Source organism: Chlamydotis macqueenii, chromosome 2, assembly GCF_036417535.1.
Source record: "Chlamydotis macqueenii isolate bChlMac1 chromosome 2, bChlMac1.mat, whole genome shotgun sequence".
NCBI classification, from domain to species: domain Eukaryota; kingdom Metazoa; phylum Chordata; class Aves; order Otidiformes; family Otididae; genus Chlamydotis; species Chlamydotis macqueenii.
This window is the reverse complement of record NC_141557.1, coordinates 86,514,221-86,535,849: the sequence shown is the minus strand read 5'-3', so window position 1 is coordinate 86,535,849 and position 21,629 is coordinate 86,514,221. Positions and strand designations below refer to the sequence as shown.

At 40.4% G+C, this 21,629-nt stretch overlaps 1 protein-coding gene across 1 annotated transcript in view; it reads right to left on the bottom strand.

The window, feature by feature from the left end:
- Positions 1–20,758, bottom strand: part of DAP (death associated protein) — a 52,149-nt gene extending 31,391 nt beyond the window's left edge. Inside the window, exons 1-2 of the mRNA XM_086740376.1 lie at positions 20,589–20,758; positions 13,893–13,989 (exon numbers count right to left, since the gene is read on the bottom strand). Coding sequence (XP_086596502.1) covers positions 13,893–13,989; positions 20,589–20,643 — 152 coding nt within the window. The 5' untranslated portion in view covers positions 20,644–20,758. The remainder of the gene's footprint in view (positions 1–13,892; positions 13,990–20,588) is intronic.
- Between the last annotated feature and the right edge of the window lie 871 nt (positions 20,759–21,629).

Here is a 21,629-nt window from a genome sequence, read left to right as displayed (position 1 = left end):
TAGGGTTTTTTTTTTTTCCCCTTTTAGTCAAACTGATTATGGCAGATCATGAATCATCAACTAACACTGCAACTCTTATCTCCCTTCACTTAAGAAAGACGAAAGCAAACTGAAAAACGTATAAATCAAGGCTCTTCTCCTCTCTTTGCTTTTCATTCTTTTCTTCTATCTGCTAGAAAAGCTCAGTCTATAGTTATGCTCATGACTATAATCTGAAGAAACCAGGAAATAATTAATCACATCCAATTTATGCCACATTGAAAATAAGGGATACAAATCTAAGCAACGCCTAGAAGAGTTAAGGTGCTAACTCTTACACTGTTATGCCAAAACTGAACTCCAGGAAGCATTCCTCGACAATCAAATCTTAAAAAAATCAAACCAGAAGAAACAAACTTACACATGTCTTAAAATTCCCTTCCCCTGCCCTCCCCAGTTCTCAGGTTCAACCCAGGAAAGATTTCCTGAGGTACTGCAAACAGTATCTGGGTTACGTCAAGCAATTAGATTTACATTTTCTGTAGCCCTTTTTGCCTAGGGAATCTTGCAAGATTAAAGTTAATAATATCATGTGCAACAGTAGTGAATCCCAACAATAACACTGCTTTTGAGTTGTTCCCTGAATTTGCTATAGAGCCTACAGCAGACTAAGTAGGTGTAGAATGCAGAGAGGAGATCTTCATCTAAGGCTAGAGAGGCAGGCCTGCTGACACCAGCTGAGGATCTAGCCTACTTATGCTACTCCTAACAGGGTTAAAGCAGCAAGCAATTTGTTAAAATAATTTAGAATTCAGTTTTTAAATGCTTTCCTAGAAGGTGCTCTGATGCAGGTTTCCAACTTTTCAGGTTCCTAAAATCAACCATATATGTTCTGTAAACTACTGCAGCAGTACTACTGCACTGCCTCCATTATCAACCAATGCCACCATGGCCACTGAGAAGCCAAATTCCCAAGTACATATCTTATTTCGTATCAATACGTGAGGTCACCATTTCCTCCCAATACACATATGTCTCTACTGAAATTGGAACTGATCTTAACCTTAAGTCAGCCTACAATTAGCCGTACACTGTTAGATCACATATTCAGCTGGCTGACTCTCAGCAGGCAGCATGTAGAAGAGTGCTCCCGAGTGCACTCTCCAGAAATCTGCTGCTCGGGACCTTCCCAAGCCAGAAGCTGTGTCCTTGTATTTAGTACCCCTCAACAATCTATTTTCCATTTATTTTCCATTAATTTTCCAGTCACTTTAGTAATCCAAAACTACTTTTTGCATAGTTTAGTGATGTCCTTCTGGAGCTCCTCACCATCAGCAGGGCATTTAACTAACCAAAACAGCTCTGTATCACCTGTAGACTTGACAATTTCTCTGTTGACTTCCTTGTTAAGGTCACCGACAACAATCAATGTTTTCACTGTTTGCATATATGAAGTCATATGTCTACCATTTCCATAAATACAGCTTTTGTTTATTCATGCAAATCCTAAATGCATGAATATTTGCCCAGAAGCTTGGCCCAACACTGCCCTCCCTACTGAAAGGTGAGATGGGCTATGGAATCTCATGGCAGTAAACACACGCTGACATTACAGCAGACTAAACAAACTGCAAAGATTCACTAACTCCAATAAAAGCTGTGAAAATGTGAAATAACTTCTGATAGAAATTCTTCTGTTAGGTTCCTCGTACAGACGGAGGAATTGTCCCATTTGATAATCTTCTTTTTCACCATATTTTGTAGTAACATTTATAAGTTCAAATAAAAACAAATCATGCAGCTTCTCACAGAGGCTATTTATTTGTAAAGGTTTCTCTCTTAAATAGGTAAAAAGAAAAAACTTAGAAAAGGACATACTAAAAAAAATAAAAACTTAAAGAGTTAATTTGTTTCAGCAACATGAATGCTGAATTAAAATTCCATATATAAATATATTACTTAATTCCTTTGTTTGCATATTTTTGCATGACACCTAGTAAGCATAACAGTGTTAGAAAACTTTAGCTCAGGCTTTTCAAGAGAAAATAGGTGAGTTTTCAAGGTAAAGTTACTCCAAAATAGAGGTTAAGTATGTTGGCTAAATATTTGATGTGACTGGTATTAAAATCTGAATGAATGATCAAGTGAAGAAAAAAAAACTTTCCAGTCTATTCTGTATGCACAAAAATCCAGAAAATGCAAACAAGGCTCATTAAATAAACTGAGTTACCATGGGATATGACAGAAGACACTCTCCAAGATCAGAAACTGGAAAATAAAGCATAGGAATAAATCAAATATCATGATGGAGGCTAACAGCGGAATCCTACAAGAATCTCAAAAAGAGGTCTAAGTAGTGAGATGAGAATATAAGCTAATGTTAGTCAATTATTCAGGATTTTAAAAACCTGAATGTATACAGTTACAAGGGATCTCAGAGGAACGACGGAACAATAAAGTGAAAGATGACACCTTGATCAATGCAGAATATGCACACTGGGAAAAACAGTCCTAACTGTGTATACATAATGATGGGCTCTAGAACAGTTATTAAGCTCAAAATCCAATGCTGGAATCATTGTGAAAAGATTTTTTTTTTAAATCAGCAGCTTAATACTCCAAAGGCAGTTAAAAAGGCACCTGGAACACAAGAGCAATTAAGAGAAGGAAAAGAAGCAGAAAAATAAAACTATGCCATGGCACAAGTCTGTATTATGCTTTTACCCTCTGCACTGCAATTCTAGTTATCCCACAACAAAACCAAACAAAAAGATATAAGAGAATGAAGAAAAGTATACAGTACAGAGGAGAAGGCACAACAGAAACAGTTATTTACTACTTCTTAGTACACAAGACTTGAGGGCACACAAAAAGTTACCAGGCAAGGAAAAAGAAAATACTTTCTGCAGCATGCACTGCTTAGACTGTGGTACTACCTCCACCAGAAGACTGTTATCAAGGAGAGAAATGCAAGTATGCTCAAAAGAGGGCTAGGGAAATAAGAACTAGGTCCAATGGCAGTAATTTAATAAGATTAGCAACTTTTAAAGCAGTAATTTAGATTGCTAGATGCTGGGAGAGTTCATTGGGCTTGTTTGACACCAGCACTTCTTGTACACAGCCCCAAAGTACCAATTCTGGGAGTGCTGCACAGGCAGGCGAGGACAGACAGAGCGTCATGCTGGCCCTGCATAGCCATTCATTCTCTAAAGCAGAAGAGGAAGGAAGAGATTATAATGCAGTTATAACTCCCCCTTTCCTTCATTGTATTAGTAGTTCTACATTGTTTTAGAAGGCATGGCAACAGGCAGGGAGAAGTATGAACTACATAGTGTCTTAAAAAGCCATTATCTAATAAACCTACATCAATTTTTAAAAAATGCTGGAGAGGAAGACAACATCTGGTGAATTAACTGTGAGCAGTTATCTTCACTTTCCTCCTCATACTGACAGAAGAAAAAAAAAAACAGTGTGCATTAACTTGGCTAATTTCCTTTTTCCAGCAAGAGATATCAAAACCTGAAAGAATGATCAAAGCAATAAGAAAAAAAAAAAAATTTCTGGCCTATTTGGTATGCAGATTTCCAAAAATTGCCAAAGCCCCTCATTAAACTGAGCTACCATGGGATACAGCAGCAGACACTCCTGAGGATCAGAAACTAGAATAGCCAAACACAAAAATGACACACTAGTGCTTTAACACATCTAAGGCTATTACGTATCTATTCCTATTTGAACTATGGAGCTCCTAAACACCATTTTTATTTCTCAGTCTGACACAGAAAATCTGAGAGCCTTTTCCTGATCATCAGACCAGCTAAGTTGCTAGTCAGATCTGCACAGAAAGAGGAATACACAGGAGCCTCTCAACATAAAACTCTTTTCAGAAAAAAAAACCAAAAAACCAACAGGTGACTTTAGGAAAATATAACAGGAAGAAGACAACAGGCAATCACTAACTAATACAGAAATAATTTTAAGGGTAAGACAACAGAAAATAAGAACATGAAGACTGGGAAACAAGGTGGCATAAAGGGAGATCATGTAAAGAGCAGCAGGAGGAATAAATAATAGATTAGCAGCTGGACTGCAAGTTTTCTCTAATTGTGCTTGCTTACAAGATATGAAGGAAAAACGCAGTACTAACTTCAAATCCATCTAGAGGTCATCCAAACCACCCCAGTATAGGGAAGGAACTAGAACAGCTGATGTTAGCAGCCAGAAGGCCTGTTTGGAGAAAACAGCAGAACACTAAGCTCGACTGCTTAGAAACTTTTGGGGTTCTGGCTTCCCCCCGTAAACTGGAACAAGAATAAAATCTTTCAAACACAACAGCAGAAATGGAATTCTGTAGTGTCTGAAAACAGGAAATTAATTCCACAGCAGTTTTCAAAGCAATTATAACACTAAATTTCATTTAGTCAAAAGTCTTCTAAATAGCCTTATGTGGAGGAATTTGTGGTAATGTTATTAGTGTCACTGTTGATATAAAGCACTATACACATGGCTGCATACACTTTTCCTCTAGAATCATAAATGAGCATGATTCCAGAAATAAAAGAAGAATCACTGATGTGTAAAAATACTCAGTTCAGTTTGCTGAAATTTCATTCCACCACCTCCAAAAGCAACATTTTAACAAACGCCACAAACAAGGTCGTGCATTAACTGGTCAGTTAATTCATTAGTGCCCCACAAAGTCAAAAGTCTAATACTCTGCATGCAAGTAAGTTGCTTATTAGCAACAATAACATGTTGTATATTAGCAAATATGCTAATAAGTTGCACACAAAAGTACAAGTTGTAGTTTTTTTTAAATCTAGCTATGGCAGCTTTCATAATACCAGAATGAATTTCTTTTGAGCAGCAACTTGCTGAATTCTTTGCAGAAAGAGATATGCATGCAAAGTACTCTTGATTACTCCAAGAACAACTAAATGGTAAACACAGTTCATCAACGCATGTTCTAAACACTAATATGAGGTTACAGTCTCAGAAGAGCAACCATCAGGACTGGAGGGCAATCAAGCTCATCATCAGTGTTTAAGGTGTACAAGGATGGACACACTCAGTAATGCAATTCTGCTTACTGAATTATTTTGAAGACTTTCAGTAGTTCCAATTACTTTCAAAAGAGACACTACAGCTTAAAGTGTTCTGAAAAAACAGTCTAGCCCTTCCGCTGTAATACCTGGACCTTTGCATTTATCATCAGAAAGAAGGCTTTAGAGCAGGCTTTGGGAAGCAATAACAAACATTCAGCACTGCAAAGTACAAGAAAGCATTTGTCTTAAACACAGTCCTCTGTATTTGTCATTTTCCCAGAGTGGAATTTATAATTTGAGAAGACACCTACACAGGTATACCTTCATCTCATTGCCATTTGCAAGCTTAATGATACTTCCCCTCCACCCTAGACACAAGCAAGGCTTGTGGAGGTGGACAGGAATTCAGCCTGGATCAATGCCTTGAGACTCACAGGAGGCAGAGTCTACCACCTGCTGCAAAAGACACCAGTGAAACCAAACGCACTGGGACTCCAGGACTCCCTGATTCAGCACTGCAGCACAGGGTGCTAGAAGAAGCACGCCGTGGTCCTCTCCACAATCGAGAGCGAGCCTAGTATTTAATTATGGCTCTAACAAGCTGAAAAAAAAAAGTTACATTTCAAGATCATTAGGGAAAAGAATGAACCTCTTTGGTTGTACCCTGCAGCAACAAAAACAGCTCCTCTTTGAACATGTTAACAGCCCCAAGCTGTGTTATATATATTCTAAGGAATGAGTCCCAGACAAACTGAAACTCATCAGAATTAAGATTTGTATGATTCTTGCTAAAATATTCTTTACTAATTGCCATTTATTTAACAGGATGCCTGTGACCAAGATGCAATAATTGAAGTGTTACAACAAAATCAGAAGGCAGCAAGTCTACTGCAGCAAACACTTTTCCATCAAGTAATGAGCTGCAATGAACAGCTCTATCAATTGCTATAGTAGACTAAATAGAACTCTGATGATAATATAACAATTTTTTTCCAGTGTTGCCTTTAATTATCTCTCATGTACGTCCTGCTTCTAGTACCAGTGTCCTGAAGTAGCCAACTGAAATTCCCCCTCTTGTTTGGCCCAGTGACAGTTAACAAATGATAATTCTATAGTTTATTTTTTAATATTAAACTGCTCCAAAGTTCAGTGCCTGCTGCAGCTAAGGCAGAAGAAACTTAAGGGAGCGGAAGGTGCTACTTGAAAAACTAGATCCTCCCCTCCTTGGCACACATGGTGTCAATCTCACACACCTCCTACCCATTTTCAGCTCATGGTGACTTCACTTCAAACATAGGGTTTTTATTCTAAATAAATTAGTAGCATCTGGTCTTCTGGCAGTTTTTCTAGTAGAAGTTCATACCTTCAGCTTTAGAAATGCTCTCAGTGTTGCTTAACACTTAAATAACAGAGATTTGGGCTTAGCTAGCATAATTAAAAGCATTTGATTATACTTTTGCGTTTGGAGATTTTTGTGCTTTATAATGCCTGTGTAGTATCTGTTTCAACACTGCATGTGCCTTCAAACAGGCATGATGACCTTCATCCCATGCACTCCACTACGTTAGAAAGATACCAAGAGAAAAATCACAAAGCAAAATACCATCACTCCAGCTATTAGCTTAAGATATTTTATTTTCTGTACAGACACGGAACGCCGTGCTAACTAAGCTGTGTCACTCACAAGATACTACTTTCTTTCCCGTCTGTTTTCCTCTCGTATATGACTAAGCTTTTCTCACTTGCCTCATCACACAGAATACAAATTATAGACTTCCATTCTTTCAAAATCTTTTTCTCATACCAGCTTGGCTGACAATTCAGCTCAGCTTTCCAGATAATTTCGTAAGACAGCATATGTTTCTCTGGGACTGAATCTGGCTCTCTTTGGCATATCTTCTATTCGCTTTGATGGGGGAAATATCAGATCTTTTTTAGTTCTTTTACACATGCACACAGTACTTTAGGAATATGAAAAGAGCTATCCATATAGTGTCATAACTAGCACTTACACTGATGGATTTATCAACCTACTGCTTCAATCATCAAGAAATACTGGAAGCATGAAACAGTCTTTCAGAAGACTCACATCTTCCTGTATGAGAACGCTTCATTCATAATATTGCCTAGCTTTTTCTCCATTCCCTACATTGACATATATTTTCACTTCTTAAGTTGAGATATTCAGAGCCTCTTTTCTTGCCTTACTGTAGTTCTGCATTTAAAAATCAGTATTACATATTCTATTCTTTATAGTTAAATCTGTAATTGTATGTGCATTTGATATGGTTCAACACAGGTCATAGCAATTACTTTGCTACTTCTCCAAGTAACTGGTCACCTGCAGAAGGTATTGTCGTGAAAATTGCATGAAAATTGCTAATATTGGGTTTTGTTTTTATAATTAAACAAATTATGCATATATAAACTTTATTAGACTTAAGCATCTGCTAATCATAAAAACTCTATGCAAAAGATTAACACACAAAGATGAACAATGAGGTGGGAAAATGCATTGAAAGCAATATCACTTACATAAAGGATGAGAGTGTGACACTATTAAGAAGCTATGCCCTTAAATCTAAAGTGAATTTAAGTCCAAAACAAAGGGAAGGTGGAGGGGAAGCACAAAGCACAGAACCTCTTTGGAAAATAAAGATGTTTTGGAGAAGGTAGGAGGCTACGTCCCTCACTGCACTATGTTCAGTACTCTGCTTAATAATATTACAAAATTATAGCTGCAAATTTTTTTACAGCTGTTTTGCCAGCCTTTGGAATATTTAACCAAGTAAAGAAAAACTTACAGTCACACCAAACTCTGGTATGACAATGGGATAACGCCCAACATTTGCTGCAGTTAGCATCTTTCCCAGAAACTACAAGCATGGTCTTCACAGCCAGGCTGCTTTTTCATTGCGTTTCCCCCAGACATTTCAGCCTCTAAGGCCAACTGCCTCCAAAGCTCCACATCTGAGTAATGAGAGCTCAAAGGCCAAAGACATTAATAAAACCCCTCAAGAGTCATATCCATTATATCCATACATTTAATCAACTTTCAGTTTTACTATGATCAAGCATAAAATTGCATTATAAAGTCTATGAACATAATCATTGTGCAAAGCCACATCAGCTCACAGATGTAACAGTCAGGCCCCAAAAAGAGAGGAAAACTGAGTTGTTAGAAAAGTGGTGGAAGAAACATGAATTCTGTCAAAGAAAAGGATCTGGATGTTGACAGATGCTTGTGCTTTGTATCAGTGCACTCCTTCAGAGCTGCCTCCACCGACAATAGCCCAAGGGACCTTTTAAGCCTTAAGTGGCCCTGCTGCCAGAAAGGGAGATTCAGTCAATCCTCTACCCACCAAAGTTGCACATTTCCTCTCTAAAAACTTCAGCATAAGATGTAACAGTCTAACTGTCCCGACCTCTCTCTGTCTTTTAACCTTAAATATGCACCATGCTGAGTCAATGCCTGCTTGCTTTTCCAGTATTTTGGTTTTGTAGATGCATGAACACAGATAGAGAGGTCTTTTTTTCAGCTTCATGCTGGTGAACTACAGGTACAATGCTACCTGTTCACGGAGGTTTGGTTTCCATGTTTAACAAGCTATAAAGTATCTCACTTTGGTTTGCGTTTTTTTGCTTAGAACTCCAAAGATTTCCCTCTCTCAAACACCTGTTGTCTCTATAACAGATAACATTAGAACTAACTGGACTGAAACATCTTCATCTGTGACAGAAACTACCTCCTACAGGATCTGCGTGAAAGTGAGCTGAACACTGTACCTCATTTACCAGGTCTTGGCTGTGCTGAAGGGCAGCTATTCCCAAGGGTCAGGACTTTGACTTTACAGTTCCTGCTCCAGCTAGATAACCAGAACAACAGCGTGAAATACAAGGAAGAGAAACAGGTTCAAGCATTTCCATATTTAGGGTGTAAACATACAAACAAATCTGCTCTAATGGTTTAGTTGTATAATCTACTTTAATTTTTTGAAATTGTGTCAGAAGTTTGGACAACAAGGGTCATTACAAGGTAGAAACTAAATATATTTCAATGACAGCAGAATCTTCAGTGGCAAATGAAAAATGTAAATCATGCTGTGCTTATTTCTTGTCAGTTGCAATAGCATGAGGGAGGGAAAGGAAAAACAAATTCAGTCTTGAAGAAAGTATATACACACAGCCTGAATTTTTGAGATCTCCACCACACTTCTAAAAGAAAAAAAAGCAGGTGCAGCATAACTAGCATATTCAGACTTAATAAGTATGGCAGAGATACCTGAAGGATGGTAGGGGCCTTTGACAACTCCTCTCTCGCATGGATCTGAGTAAGTACTGAGACCAGCGTTTTGACATACGGACATCCATATGCTTCATTAGCATGATTTTGCTTTTGAGTCACCACATTTCAAATTATCCTCTTAATTTTTTTTTCTTTTCTTTTGCCCAACAAATATAGCTAGGGCAAATCTCCACATCCTAAACTGAATTAAAATCCAGGCTGCAAAATTTATTCTTTCTAGAGCTAATGGAAAGTTGGACATAACACTGGATTCACAAACTCCACATAAGTTTAAGATACAAAACACATACAATTTACATATCTATACTGAGAAACCACTCTATTGCATTTATATTCAGTAATTAAATCACTATAATTATCCACTATGTTTCAAAAATATAACAAAAGAGAAGGGAAGAGTCTTTAGACATGAAAGTCTTTGCAGTTTAACTTGTTTGTTAAAAGACAAAATGAGCCAGATAGTTGCTTTAATTTTTTTTCCCTTTAAATCCAGATGCTGATAGATAATTATAGTTTCTTCTTTTTGAGGTCCCAGACTGACAATTAATGAAGCTCTTGTGCAAAACTGAACAAGCAGCTTTCACTTCAGATTATCTGTCTTTCAGGACTATTTATTATGGCTAGAGTCAGATGCTGGCACAGAAGCATGCATGATATTACAAGTCTCAATTAAACATGCATTCTAATGAAGCCCAGGACTATAAGTAGCCTACTTATTCCAAATATTTTCTACGACAACATACAGTCCTGAAAAATGCTGGTTTCTATTCACAACCCTACTTCTAATTATATGTTTCATCTTCATCTAGCATCACAAAAATACCTTGCAGCAGCAATCAGTACAACCGTCAGTTACTCAAAACTGCAACCATATCAAAAAACCAAATCAATGCAAGTCTTAACCAACTACAGAAACGTAAGAAAATCAATAATGGATCAGACCAGAAGTTCATCTAGCCAGTATCCTACCTCCAATCAGGCTGATAAAAATCACAGTTGTCCTGAAGAACACGTGGGCAGAGAACCTCACCTCACAGTCGAGTTTACCACTGGCATCTTGACCACAGTGGTGCCACTGGCTTTGGATGCCACACACATTTTTTTAGTTCACAGAAATCAAATGATGCAATCCCTCCCTTCCTTCATTGAGTCTTCTCCATATAATCATATCCAGCCATTCCTCTTCAAGTAAAATTATATTTATACCAGACATATAAAATTATTTCCATTACCGCTCAAGGCTGAGAACTGCCTTGTAGGAAAAGTTTAAATTTGTATAAAATCATCTTACCACATATTTATTGTTTTAAGGGATCACAAATCACCATTATGACAAGTTAGCCTACCATTTCATGAAATGGTAGGTTGTCATAACAATTTTATTTTAGGAACTGAATACCTTGCAGAGTAAATTACAGTAAATGGATTGCAAGTTGCTAAACAATTCAGGAAAAGAAACATCAAAGAAGATATACCTGGTCAATGTTACTTTAAAGTCACCTTTATCACAGCACAGTTAGCTAATTCAGGGGTGTTTACCTGTATCAGCTTTGTTTACATGAAGACTAAAAACACCAACCAAATGTCTTTTTCTGCAAGCACACTGCAAAAACAATGCCAGTTGTCTCCAAAGCCACAAGTACTTCTATGAACTCTAGCTGAAAGCTGTCTTGCTGAGCAGCTGCTCAGATTCATGCCATTGTGGGGAGGACAGGTACTCCTGGAACCCACAACAAACTCCGAGACAGCTCAGATTCTTCTGCCACAATTTACTGCAAGTTCCACTAATCTGTCCTCAAGTAAGTCTGCAAGGAGATTAAAATAATCACTTGATCATCCTAGCCTCCCTCTTCACATACATGCACAAATTACTCTTCTTGGTTTTATCATTTTCTCTCACATCATTGTCAGCTACCCGTATCACCTGATAAGAATTGCTGGAAGGCCCATTTGCTCCTTTTAACTTTGAATGCAACAGGGAGTAAGAGATCACATCATATCAACAACACTATGTTAAAATGGTTGTCTTAAAATGGCAAAGACTAAAACCATGAGAATAGAAGGTTAAAAACACAGATGTCCCCTTGCTTAGCAAAGGGACATAACATACCAGCTAGCAATGACCAAGAAATACATATATTGGTGCCACAGAAACCAGAACAGAATGCTAATGGCTTCTTCTCCTCATCCTGATAAACCTGTACCCATCTCCTGAGAAACCTCCCTCCACAGGCATCAGAAATTCAAGTGTTTTAGAAGGGCACCATAAATCACCACAACAGCACAAGAGACACAGAAACTCCAGGGTACTGCACCCGCTGGCATGAAAGCAGATGACATGCTGCAAATGTAATTCAATTTTGACAAACAACAACAACTTTATGTACTATGGCCTGTGGAGTTTGTTTGTCTTGTCTATGGCTAAATAACTTCTTGCCCACATCTACAGCTTGTACAGCCACCAGCTGCAGAAGTATTCCCACAGGAGCCTACAATAGTCACAGCCCTTTCCCTCACAGACACAAAGGTTTCCTAGTTCTACCAGGAAAACAACTTCTCTCGGACTTGTAAACCAACATATAGTTTTATTTTACAATTCATGCTAGTTCCCATCTAACTACGGTCCTTATGTCCTTCTTGTCACTTTCTCTCTCAAGAAGATTGAATCAGAGAAATAAAAAGCTCAGAAAAATGCTTTTTTTATTAATATACGGGCTTGAGAATAACTGTATGCACAAGTGCCTAATAGGGACCCATAATGTATGCTCTACAAAAAAAAAAAAACAAAGCAAAGAGCACACTAAGTGCCTATTCTGTCAATAAACTGATCAGGTGGCTGAGGGAATAAATGCAAAAGCTAACTATTCCCTAGGTAAAAAGGCAGCTCTAGAGGTCATTAAACTTTCTCCTCTGCCTTTAAAACACAAAAATTGCTCCCAGGCAACTGCTTTACAATACTAATATAGAGTGTGTATTTGTTAACATCTGAAGATCAGGACTGCACTCCCTCTCCTCATCATTCTGTTCACCAGGCTTTGTTTTGCACTGTGGACTGGTCTCAGGGTACCTGACCTGACCTGGTCTTCCTTGTGGATGAAGCTACACCGGAATACATAGTCCAGGGAGACAGCCAACACACAAGCTAGGATTGGTCCTTCAGTCCAGAAGGACAGACTAAGTAATTTCCAAAACACATGCAGTGTGAACATGAAGTCCTCAGCACCACCTGCTTCCCCCTGAAGATCTCCTTCTACTGTGCCACAGCGCTTGCTAACACAGACACAGTCACAAATACTAAGGTTAAAATCTAACTTTTCTCTACATGATTTGAGTGAGAGGGGAAAACTATAATCTTGTTTGAAGAAGGGAATAAACCAGACAGCTATCTTGTAACAGAGGTTTAGATCTGTGAACAGGCATAAGAATTCCTCTCATTTGAATCCTAATGAGATTCCCTCACCATGAGGTTGGTATGCCAAGATAATGTAAGAATAAGGAGGTATATAACAGACCTTAAATAAAAGGATGTATTCCCAAGCAAAGTTTAAATTAACCACATGAAAAAAATGGCATCAAGTTTTGTTTTCCTTTAATTTGAATACATTCATTAAAGTTATTTTCCCTTCTCATAAACATGTTTCCTAATCAAGTTGTGATTTAATAAACAAACACATTTGTTCTTATTTACACAGGTAGTTTCACAATGTCTATTATTACCATCATTTTACACGTAAAATAAATATCATACAAGTCAGTCTACTTACCAAAGCACAAGAATGCCTGGGTTGTTTTTTTTTTTTTTTTGCTTTGAGCAAATAGCAAGGACCAACCCATGCAATAAGCTACCACATAAAGATTTCAGGTAAATATAGTCTTGACTACAAAGAAAAACAGCTAGTCAAGGAAAGCAGCACAAAATCAGGTGGCTTTCGTATGAACAGAAATACAGCAACAGTTCATTGAACCTCCCTGCTTTTATTTCTACACAGCAGTTACTAGCAGTTTTAAGTAAATTTATTAATCTACAGTAACTGTTTGTTTTGATATCCTCCACCAGTAAAACCGCCAAATTCACATCTAAAATAAAAGCAGATTATATGAATAGCATTTATTTTTACTTGTCTTTTGTCATACTGTCAAATACCTCGCAGACAGGAATATGGACCAGTGGGTAGAAGGAATCACCTAGCACACAGCAAGATGGCCTTACATGCAGATTGAGAGCGTAATGCTTGTGACCAAACATGCCTCGCCTCTATATTTCTGCAAAGCGTGAAATGATGTTCAGAGATTTTAGGAAAGCTGATGTCTTACTTTAACTGTAGTTTTTTCTCTAACTTTCTCTTACCTGGCAGGATCATTTAAAGGAGGCTCAGCAAGGTAAAAATTCCCAAATTCCCCAGTTCTCTTTAAGGAGCATGTAACTTGCTACCACTTTAAATCAGTTTTATGATAAAAAAACAACTGTATAATTGGTTTGCTACCCGCAAGGAAAACAAAACTGGTGATAAGGTTCAAGGTCATGGAAATCCGCTGTAGCACATGCGCCAAATGCACCTCACCTGCTGGTTTCCCAGTCTTGGTCATCCTTATCTTTTTCTTCTTTGGCATCAGAATTGTGAGGGTGTTTCTGGACAATCCGCATCCCACCAGCTTTCACTGGAATGAAAATCAGACACAACAAACCTCTGTAAAATCAGCATAAGTGAAGAATGTTTTAAGAATAAACCTTCCCTCCCTTCTCCCCAATATTTCACAGAATAGTCTCATAATAATCACAGTTTGAAAATGGGGCCCAAAGTGTTTAAATGCGTAAAGCATGAGGAACAGCTGCTTCAGCACCGCATCTGCCGCTCTCTTTCACATCATGCCATCTTTGCTCATTTGGAGAAGTTGTAGCTCATTTTACCACCTGCTTCCAATACCATTTTAGAAAACTCAAGTCTGTTTTAACTCTTCTCCACCCCTGTCAACTTGCAGCAGTCAGAAGAAATGGAGGCGATGGCTTGCATAACACTGTGCAAAAGGCCACAAATGTGAATATTAAACACTCCCATAAAACAAGAAGGGATGAAGAACCTCACTTGTCATTTCAAGTTGAAAACTACAGCTATAATAACAGTATTTATACTAGGACGTACTTCATTAACAGCATAATAAAAAGCAAAGTTTAGGACTATTAACTTGCATGTAGAACAGAGCTTTTTGTTTTGCAAAATGTAAGCATTTATCACATTTCAAATCCCTGTCATGATTTAGTTCTAGAAATTATGCAAACATGAAACACAAAACAGGAAGTGAAAGCAAATCCACTTATGTTCATCATTTATCCTCTCCAAAGTGAAATATAAAATAGGAGCCAAACCAGACCTAACACTGCAGCTACTAAGCTGAGCAACAAGCAGGCTGCTCTTAATCTGCTTTCTGGTTTACTACTGTACTTTTTCTTTTTCGTTCAACCATTGCTATACTTGCTTACAGGACAGCATAAGGTAAGACGATGCATCTTGTTAGCTAATTGGATGCCATCAGCAACCACATCAGAAAACCACCATAGCAGTCAGGAGTCAATAAAACCACCTACAGACATGTTGGTGTGTGTTTCACATCGCTGCGACACAGTAAGTCTGTGGACAGCCTCGGCAGAGATGTCACAGCCTGAGCAAGCAAGATGTCAGAGCAGCACTCGGAAGGCGCCAAAGCAGCCAGCCAGCGTGGCTAGGGGAAGCTGTACTTCTGACATCCCTCCTGTGCCCAGCCACAGATGGATAAGGGCACCTCAGAGCAGTTCAGCTAATCCCTGAAACCCAGAAGCAGGTTTAGTTCCCAGTTCTTAACCAGCACAGCGATGGAAAGGACATTACAGTGCATAGATTTTACAGCCTGGCTGAAAGCAAGCAGTAAAGTGAAAGTGACCTGCCCTAGGAGAAGGCGACAGCTCTCTGGCCTTGGGATTTTTATAATAGATTTTAAGTTTTGTTTGATACTTCTGATTCAATAAAGGACATAAACAAAAGACAGGTGATCCACAGACAAAACCAAAGAAATACCTTTCAAAGCCTATCAAAACTGTGTCCCCTTATTATGCATTAAAAAAAAAAAAAAAAAGCCCAAACACTAGCCATTTTGTGTTCTCTCTCCAGCACAAAACTTACAATACTTAAATTGGTGAGAAATGTTTCACACAGGACAAGGAAAGATAGAAAGGTTAGGCAACAAAGAAATGTAGTTTTAAAAATCAAATAGAAATTAAAGTTTCTATTAACTTTTCTTGATGCAAACTCCTTAGAAATTTAAGTTTGTTTGCAAAAGCAAACACTCTGAGTTCTATCAAGTGCTGTCCTGTTCAAACATCTCAGAGTGACTGGTATGTTTTATTTACATTAATTTAAAGTTTAACATCAGTGCACAATCAGTTCTTCTTAGTTCCCTTTCAAATTACTTTTTGTGGAAGATGCTGCCTCCACAGCAACATCTGCCAGGTTACAAACAGCGCTTCTGGACAATACACACATGTTCTTCACCATCTAACAGAAAACTACAGAAAACAACATCTGAAGATTTAGTGTTAATGTAGGTGGTCTAAAAATCTCTCTTCTCTCATATCGTATATCATCAGGCCACCAGTCACTTGTTTTTTCTTTGTCTGTCACTGGCAAAGATATGCAGCTGACACATTCAGATTTGTCTGTACATAAAATTAACAGGGATTAAAAAGCAAATAACCAGAGACTTAAAAGGCATAATGCTGACTGACCAATGCTGTAACTTAGTGATTTTAATAACCTGATTTTTTGCACTAATATCAATGAGCATAGCATAGACTGCTAAAAGCACATTGGTGGATAATTGAATAATCTTCAGTAATCCGGGGCTACTGTGCAGATCTGGGAAACCAAAAGAAGAATCCAGCAAACAACTGCTGTAATAATTTGTATTTCTGAGATCAAAAGTGAAATAATTAGATCAGCATCCTGCACATATAGTTGATGTACATCTCTACCACCTGTGACACAGCATGCTCATACCCAATCCAGTTTCAAGAGTCTTAGCTTAAGAAGAGAAATACCGTCGCAACATAATTCACTTTCCTTTCCAAAAGTTTTCAACCAAGCTACACTACTTCAGGCTTAGACAGAGACAGTAAGTGATTATTACATCCATCAAGCTAAGGAAAAATCCACTCCATTTGAGAGATTTTCTTGGGACTTACAAGGATTCTTCTATTTCTTACTTGCCCAGCCTTTACAATATAATTTGACAGATGCTTACCATGGTGATTTTGTCACTTAAGTCATTCTTAAAAGAGTAAGAGCTCAGACTTCCTTATAGTAAATCCTGCACAGAGTGGAGAGAGGGTTTAAAATAACTAATAAACCACTTTACAGAACGCTGCCAGAAACCAGTGACCAGAAGAGGATGGTGTCAATGACACCGTGCTGGGATTAGGAAGAAAGCAGCTCCCATGTTGAAGAGGGACCTTGGGCTGCAGTTGTTCAGGAGAGGTCCGGTGGGACCTGTGCTAAGACAGGAGGGGATCCGGAATGGCTCCCTGCAGTGGGGGACAGACAAGAGAGGACATCAGCTTCCAAAGCGTGAAATAAAAAGGTGATCATCTGCCAGCATGCTCTGAGAGGAGTAACAGCACAAGTCTGTTTGCCTCACCACTGGCTAAGTGCTGAGATTTTGAGTAATTATTGTCTGTCATGTTCTCCCCCGAGAGGCAGATGGGAATGTCTTGTCTGTCCTGTGAACACCAGCCTGCATTTCTCTTAACAGTATGACTATTCCTTTTGAAATGCATTAAGCGACTGGGTTAATCAATTACTATTCAATACAACCTGGAGTCAGTAAACATTCTCTGTCTGTTTACCCTTTTTTTTTTTCTTCCCACTGCTATGCTTCTTCAGGACTGCTCCTAGTTTCTGAGACTAAATTCTGAAATAATTCAGACTCCACCAAGTCACAGCTAGCACCAAGACCCTAGAGAAGCACCGCAGCTCTGCGATGGCTCTGGCCCCAGGTAGCTGACCTGAGGCAGTCCATCCTAGGGAGACCTTCCAGCTCAACCCTGGTCACAGCAACCAGACAGGAACTTTTCCAGAGTATAATCAAGGGCTTTATCAGCTTCCCATTTTCCTTGAGCATCATATTAAATATTCACACAGAATTCACTTTTCATGTACTGCATAATAACAGATTCCATTACATTGATAAGATGTATGAAAAGCCAGGACAGAGGGAAATGCAAAATATGCCGTTCTGCAAGCTTAAAGGAGCATACATTAGTGTCTGACAAAACAAGAATAGAAATGTTATTATATACCTTCATTTCACAGAGATCTTGGCTCAGAGCTATATTTTTTTAAATGCAGGAAAAAGCACATAACTATTTTCACAAACCTGCTGCAAAGCTTCATAAATAAACTATTAACACAATCACCTTGCTTTATTCCTCCACAGTATCTACTAGAAGAAATGAACAGCTAAAATATAATTACAGAGACCTCTTTAGAGGGACTGCAAGTTGTACAAACCTACTCAGCAATGTATTATAGATGCATTAATCTCATTGACAGACATAGATATTTAATAAAGCTTAAGTTGAGGCCCTCTTAATTTCCAGAAAGGAGTTCAAAGTAGCTTTGTGTACCCTGCTACCAGCCTGAGGTCTTAGAGTTTCTTTCCATTTCATTATCCTTTGTCTTTTCAAGTGCTTTTCTTGTCCTTCTCCCCCTTCTGCCATGTGAAAGATCAATGAAGAGAGGAAGCTAACAGACTACACACAGTCAGTGAGGGCTAACAGTGCATATGAAAAACAATGTATTTGTCAATTCTGCTTTAATTTGATGATCCAAATCCCTCCTAACTTTTACACATTAATTCATACTCAAGGAGGTAAGACACACCTGTAATTACAAGTAGGGCTCTTTATACAACCATATGCAGTAAAACCAGAGCTTTTAAGCCGTATGTAAAAAAAAAATCCCCTATCCACATCTTTGCCTTGCTAGGAACTAGCCTTCTAATTTATGAACACAATTCCAACTGTATTTATTGAATCATCCTTTATTTATTTAAGAATTCTTGACCTTCATTTTATTAAAATTTTTTGCAAACTGCCAAATTGCTATATTGTATTATATTATTATTCAAGGATCCAAATCAGCTTGAGATAGAAGATTAAAACCTAGCCTCAGCCCCTAGAGTAAAAATAAACTGTCACTAGTCAGCACAGTTATTGTGGATCTTCAGTGTCAGAAGACCACAGGGCCACTTTCCTCTGCCAACCAGCTCAGAACCATCTTTTTCCAGAAACGACCTGAAGATACTGTAAAGCATTAGTTTTTGGTTTGTTTGTGTTTTTTTCCTGGCCTCAAAGAAAGACTTGGTGATCCTCTTCGTTCCAAAGCTGAATCAGTGCATGGTCACAAAAAAAAAAAGCCCTCAGGGATGCTAAAAATCTTAAATGGAAGACAGCTGAAAAAGTTCTTCAGTTCATAAGCAGATGCTTGTCTTAAAAAGAAAAAAAAAATACTGATAGACTCTGACAGCAAGGAAAACCGTTATTGTACTCCAATTATGCTTTTGCACCATGTGTTGCTTGTTTCTCATGTCACCTTCGGAGGCCCACTTTAGGTTTTTTAAAAAAAATCCCCCTGTTTCAAGTGACAGGCTTTGAAGCAAAATTCTCAAACATGCAACAACATCAGAAAATACAGTTACAGAGCATCTAACTGAAAATATCCGTAATTTATCCTTCCTTCCCTTTCCATCGATGGTGCAGCAGGAAGACACAGCTAAACCAACCTAAGGTCTTAACCATCCCTTCACACTGAAGCTGATGCTTCCCTGACCTCAAAGGGAGCCAACTGGAGGAGCCACAGCAACAAAAGCTGTCGACACTGGGAAAGGTATTTTGGTTTAGCTCCCTGAACCAGCTCACCAGGAGGTCAGGTAAGAGCTAATGCCAGGACAAAGGAGGCTGCACAAGTGGAACAACTGCTGAGCCAAGAGATCGGCTTAACTGTACTGCTGGACTGTATTTGCCATGCAGAGCAAAGCCATTATTTCTCACTTCTATTATCTATTTAAAAGAATTTCAGGTCCTCATTACAAAAGAAGTAGAATTCAACTGGGTTCAAAAACGGTTTTCAAATTTAGGTACTAAATCTCATCAATTGATTTGAATATAAAACTTAACTACCCTGTGAATTAAGAACTTCAGCATTTTTTTACTGAAACACTTTAAAAAAACCCCTTTCCTACCAGGAAAGGCTGGAAGATCTAAGACAAGTTGCTGGTGCAGGGATGAAAGTTCCCGTTTTAAGAAAACTGCAGTAAAGAAGAAGGAGAACTGACAGACAATGTGAGTAACCAAACCCTACTGTACAGAGGGGATCTCCCGTCTATAGATGGTGGCAGATCTGTGCCCCACCAAAGCTGAAAGGCAGCTCCTACCCAGGCCACCTGCCGCTCTGCTCACCCCTGAGCGGTTTCCTAGCTCCAGAACGACAGCCAGGAGCGCTCAGCCTGCTCTCACACCCCAGCCATAACACCCACACGCAAAACGGAGGCACAGAGTGCTATTAATTCTCAGTTCACCCTCTCACGCTCAGCTCGCACCGTGCTGCAAAGAGCCACGCAGGCCGTGGCATGGCTGGGCCCGCTCCTTGCCCCTTCCCGCCTTCAGCTGGCCCGGGCGGTGGCTTCGCAGGCCTCCACCGAAAGCTTCCAGGATAGGATGGCTTCCCGGGCGAGGGCCGCCGCAGACGACGCCACCCGTCTCCCGGGGCAGAAGATGGAGATGCCAAACAGCACAAACCCGACGAGGGCTCGTCTGCAACCAGGGAGCTCCTCTGGGAAACGCGGGGCAGGGAGCGCGGCCCCCGTCACCGCGGAGGCCGCCGGAGAGCAGGGAACACTGAGGAAGGGGGCGAGGGCAGGCGGAGGCCGGGCCGGGGACCCACGCACCCCTCCCGCTGTCAGAGAACCGGAGCAGACGCCGCTTCGGGCGGTGGAGAACGGGGAAACCCGCCGGGGCTCACACCCCCCGCCCCGGGCAGCGGCGACGGGACCGACCGAGGCTGCCCTCGCCTTCCTCAGCCGCGGGCAGCACTCCGCCGCCTGCAGCCCGGGGACTTCGCAGGGAACCGGCACTTGGCCCCCCTCGGCCCGCAGCTAAAATGCCGCCCCGGCCCCCCCGGCCCCAGGAGCGGGAAGAGAAAGAGCGGAGAGACGGGAACCGGCGGCCGTACCAGCAGGAGGGTGTCCGGCCCGCGTCTCTGCTTTCTCTTTGGGAGGCGAAGACATTTTTACTGTGGCAGCGGGTACCCGCACCCCGACGCCGAGCAACGGCCAGCGCCCAGACTGCCCTGCGCTGCGCTGCGCGGCCCCGCTCCCGCCCTGTCAACGTGGCCGCCGGGCGCCGCCGCCAGGACGCGCCCACCGAAGGCGTGCACGCCCCGCCCCGCGCCACCGCCACCGCCAGCGAAGGCGCGGGCGAGGGGAGGGGGGGGGGGGCGGAGGGCGGGGACAGACCCGGCCCTCGCGCCTCCGCCATCCCGCGGGGCGGGGCTGCGGCGCCCTGCCCTCCCCCACCGCGGCCGGGAGTGGGGGTGCGGGGCGTGCTACAGCCGGTCGCGATGTGATGTAGTAATATTTCAGTCATTTACCATCACTCTTTGTGACGATTACATTACCATTGTCCAAGCATAAGTAATGGGTGAATATAATGGGTTTGTTTTGGTTTTTTTTTGGCAACAGTCCAAAGTGCTATCACGTCATAGTAACCTTAGCAGCCTGCACCAACAAACATTGTAAAAAGGCTGAAACTAAGTCCTCGCATCTCGCTGCTGGGTAATTCGGCACGTTGGAGTCTCGGGTGGTATTTTCACCTTCCGCGTAGCCTCACACAAACCGCTCCGATTCCCCTTCCAGCCTCTGTCAAGATCCATTCAGATTACAGTTTTTGCTAGAGCAGAATTATCTCCTAAATGGAGATTTTAATGCTGCTTTGTCTACTGCCCTCTGAATTTGAATGCAAAGATCGTATTTTCAGTTATTCTTGGCTTTCCCAGGTGTGCTTCGTTTGGATTTCCCTGCGCTGGTTGCTAGAGTCAGTATGAATTTTTGCTGTTGCAGGTCAACCTGCTGTTACAGAATTGATATTAAAGAAAACGTGCTTTACGACCTTTAAACCCCCAGAAGTTAATGGTTTTTCTCTAGGAATCAGTAATAATTTCATATTTCAGTGCAGGGATTTAGTATGTGGAAGCGCGCTCAGAAGAAGAATTGCA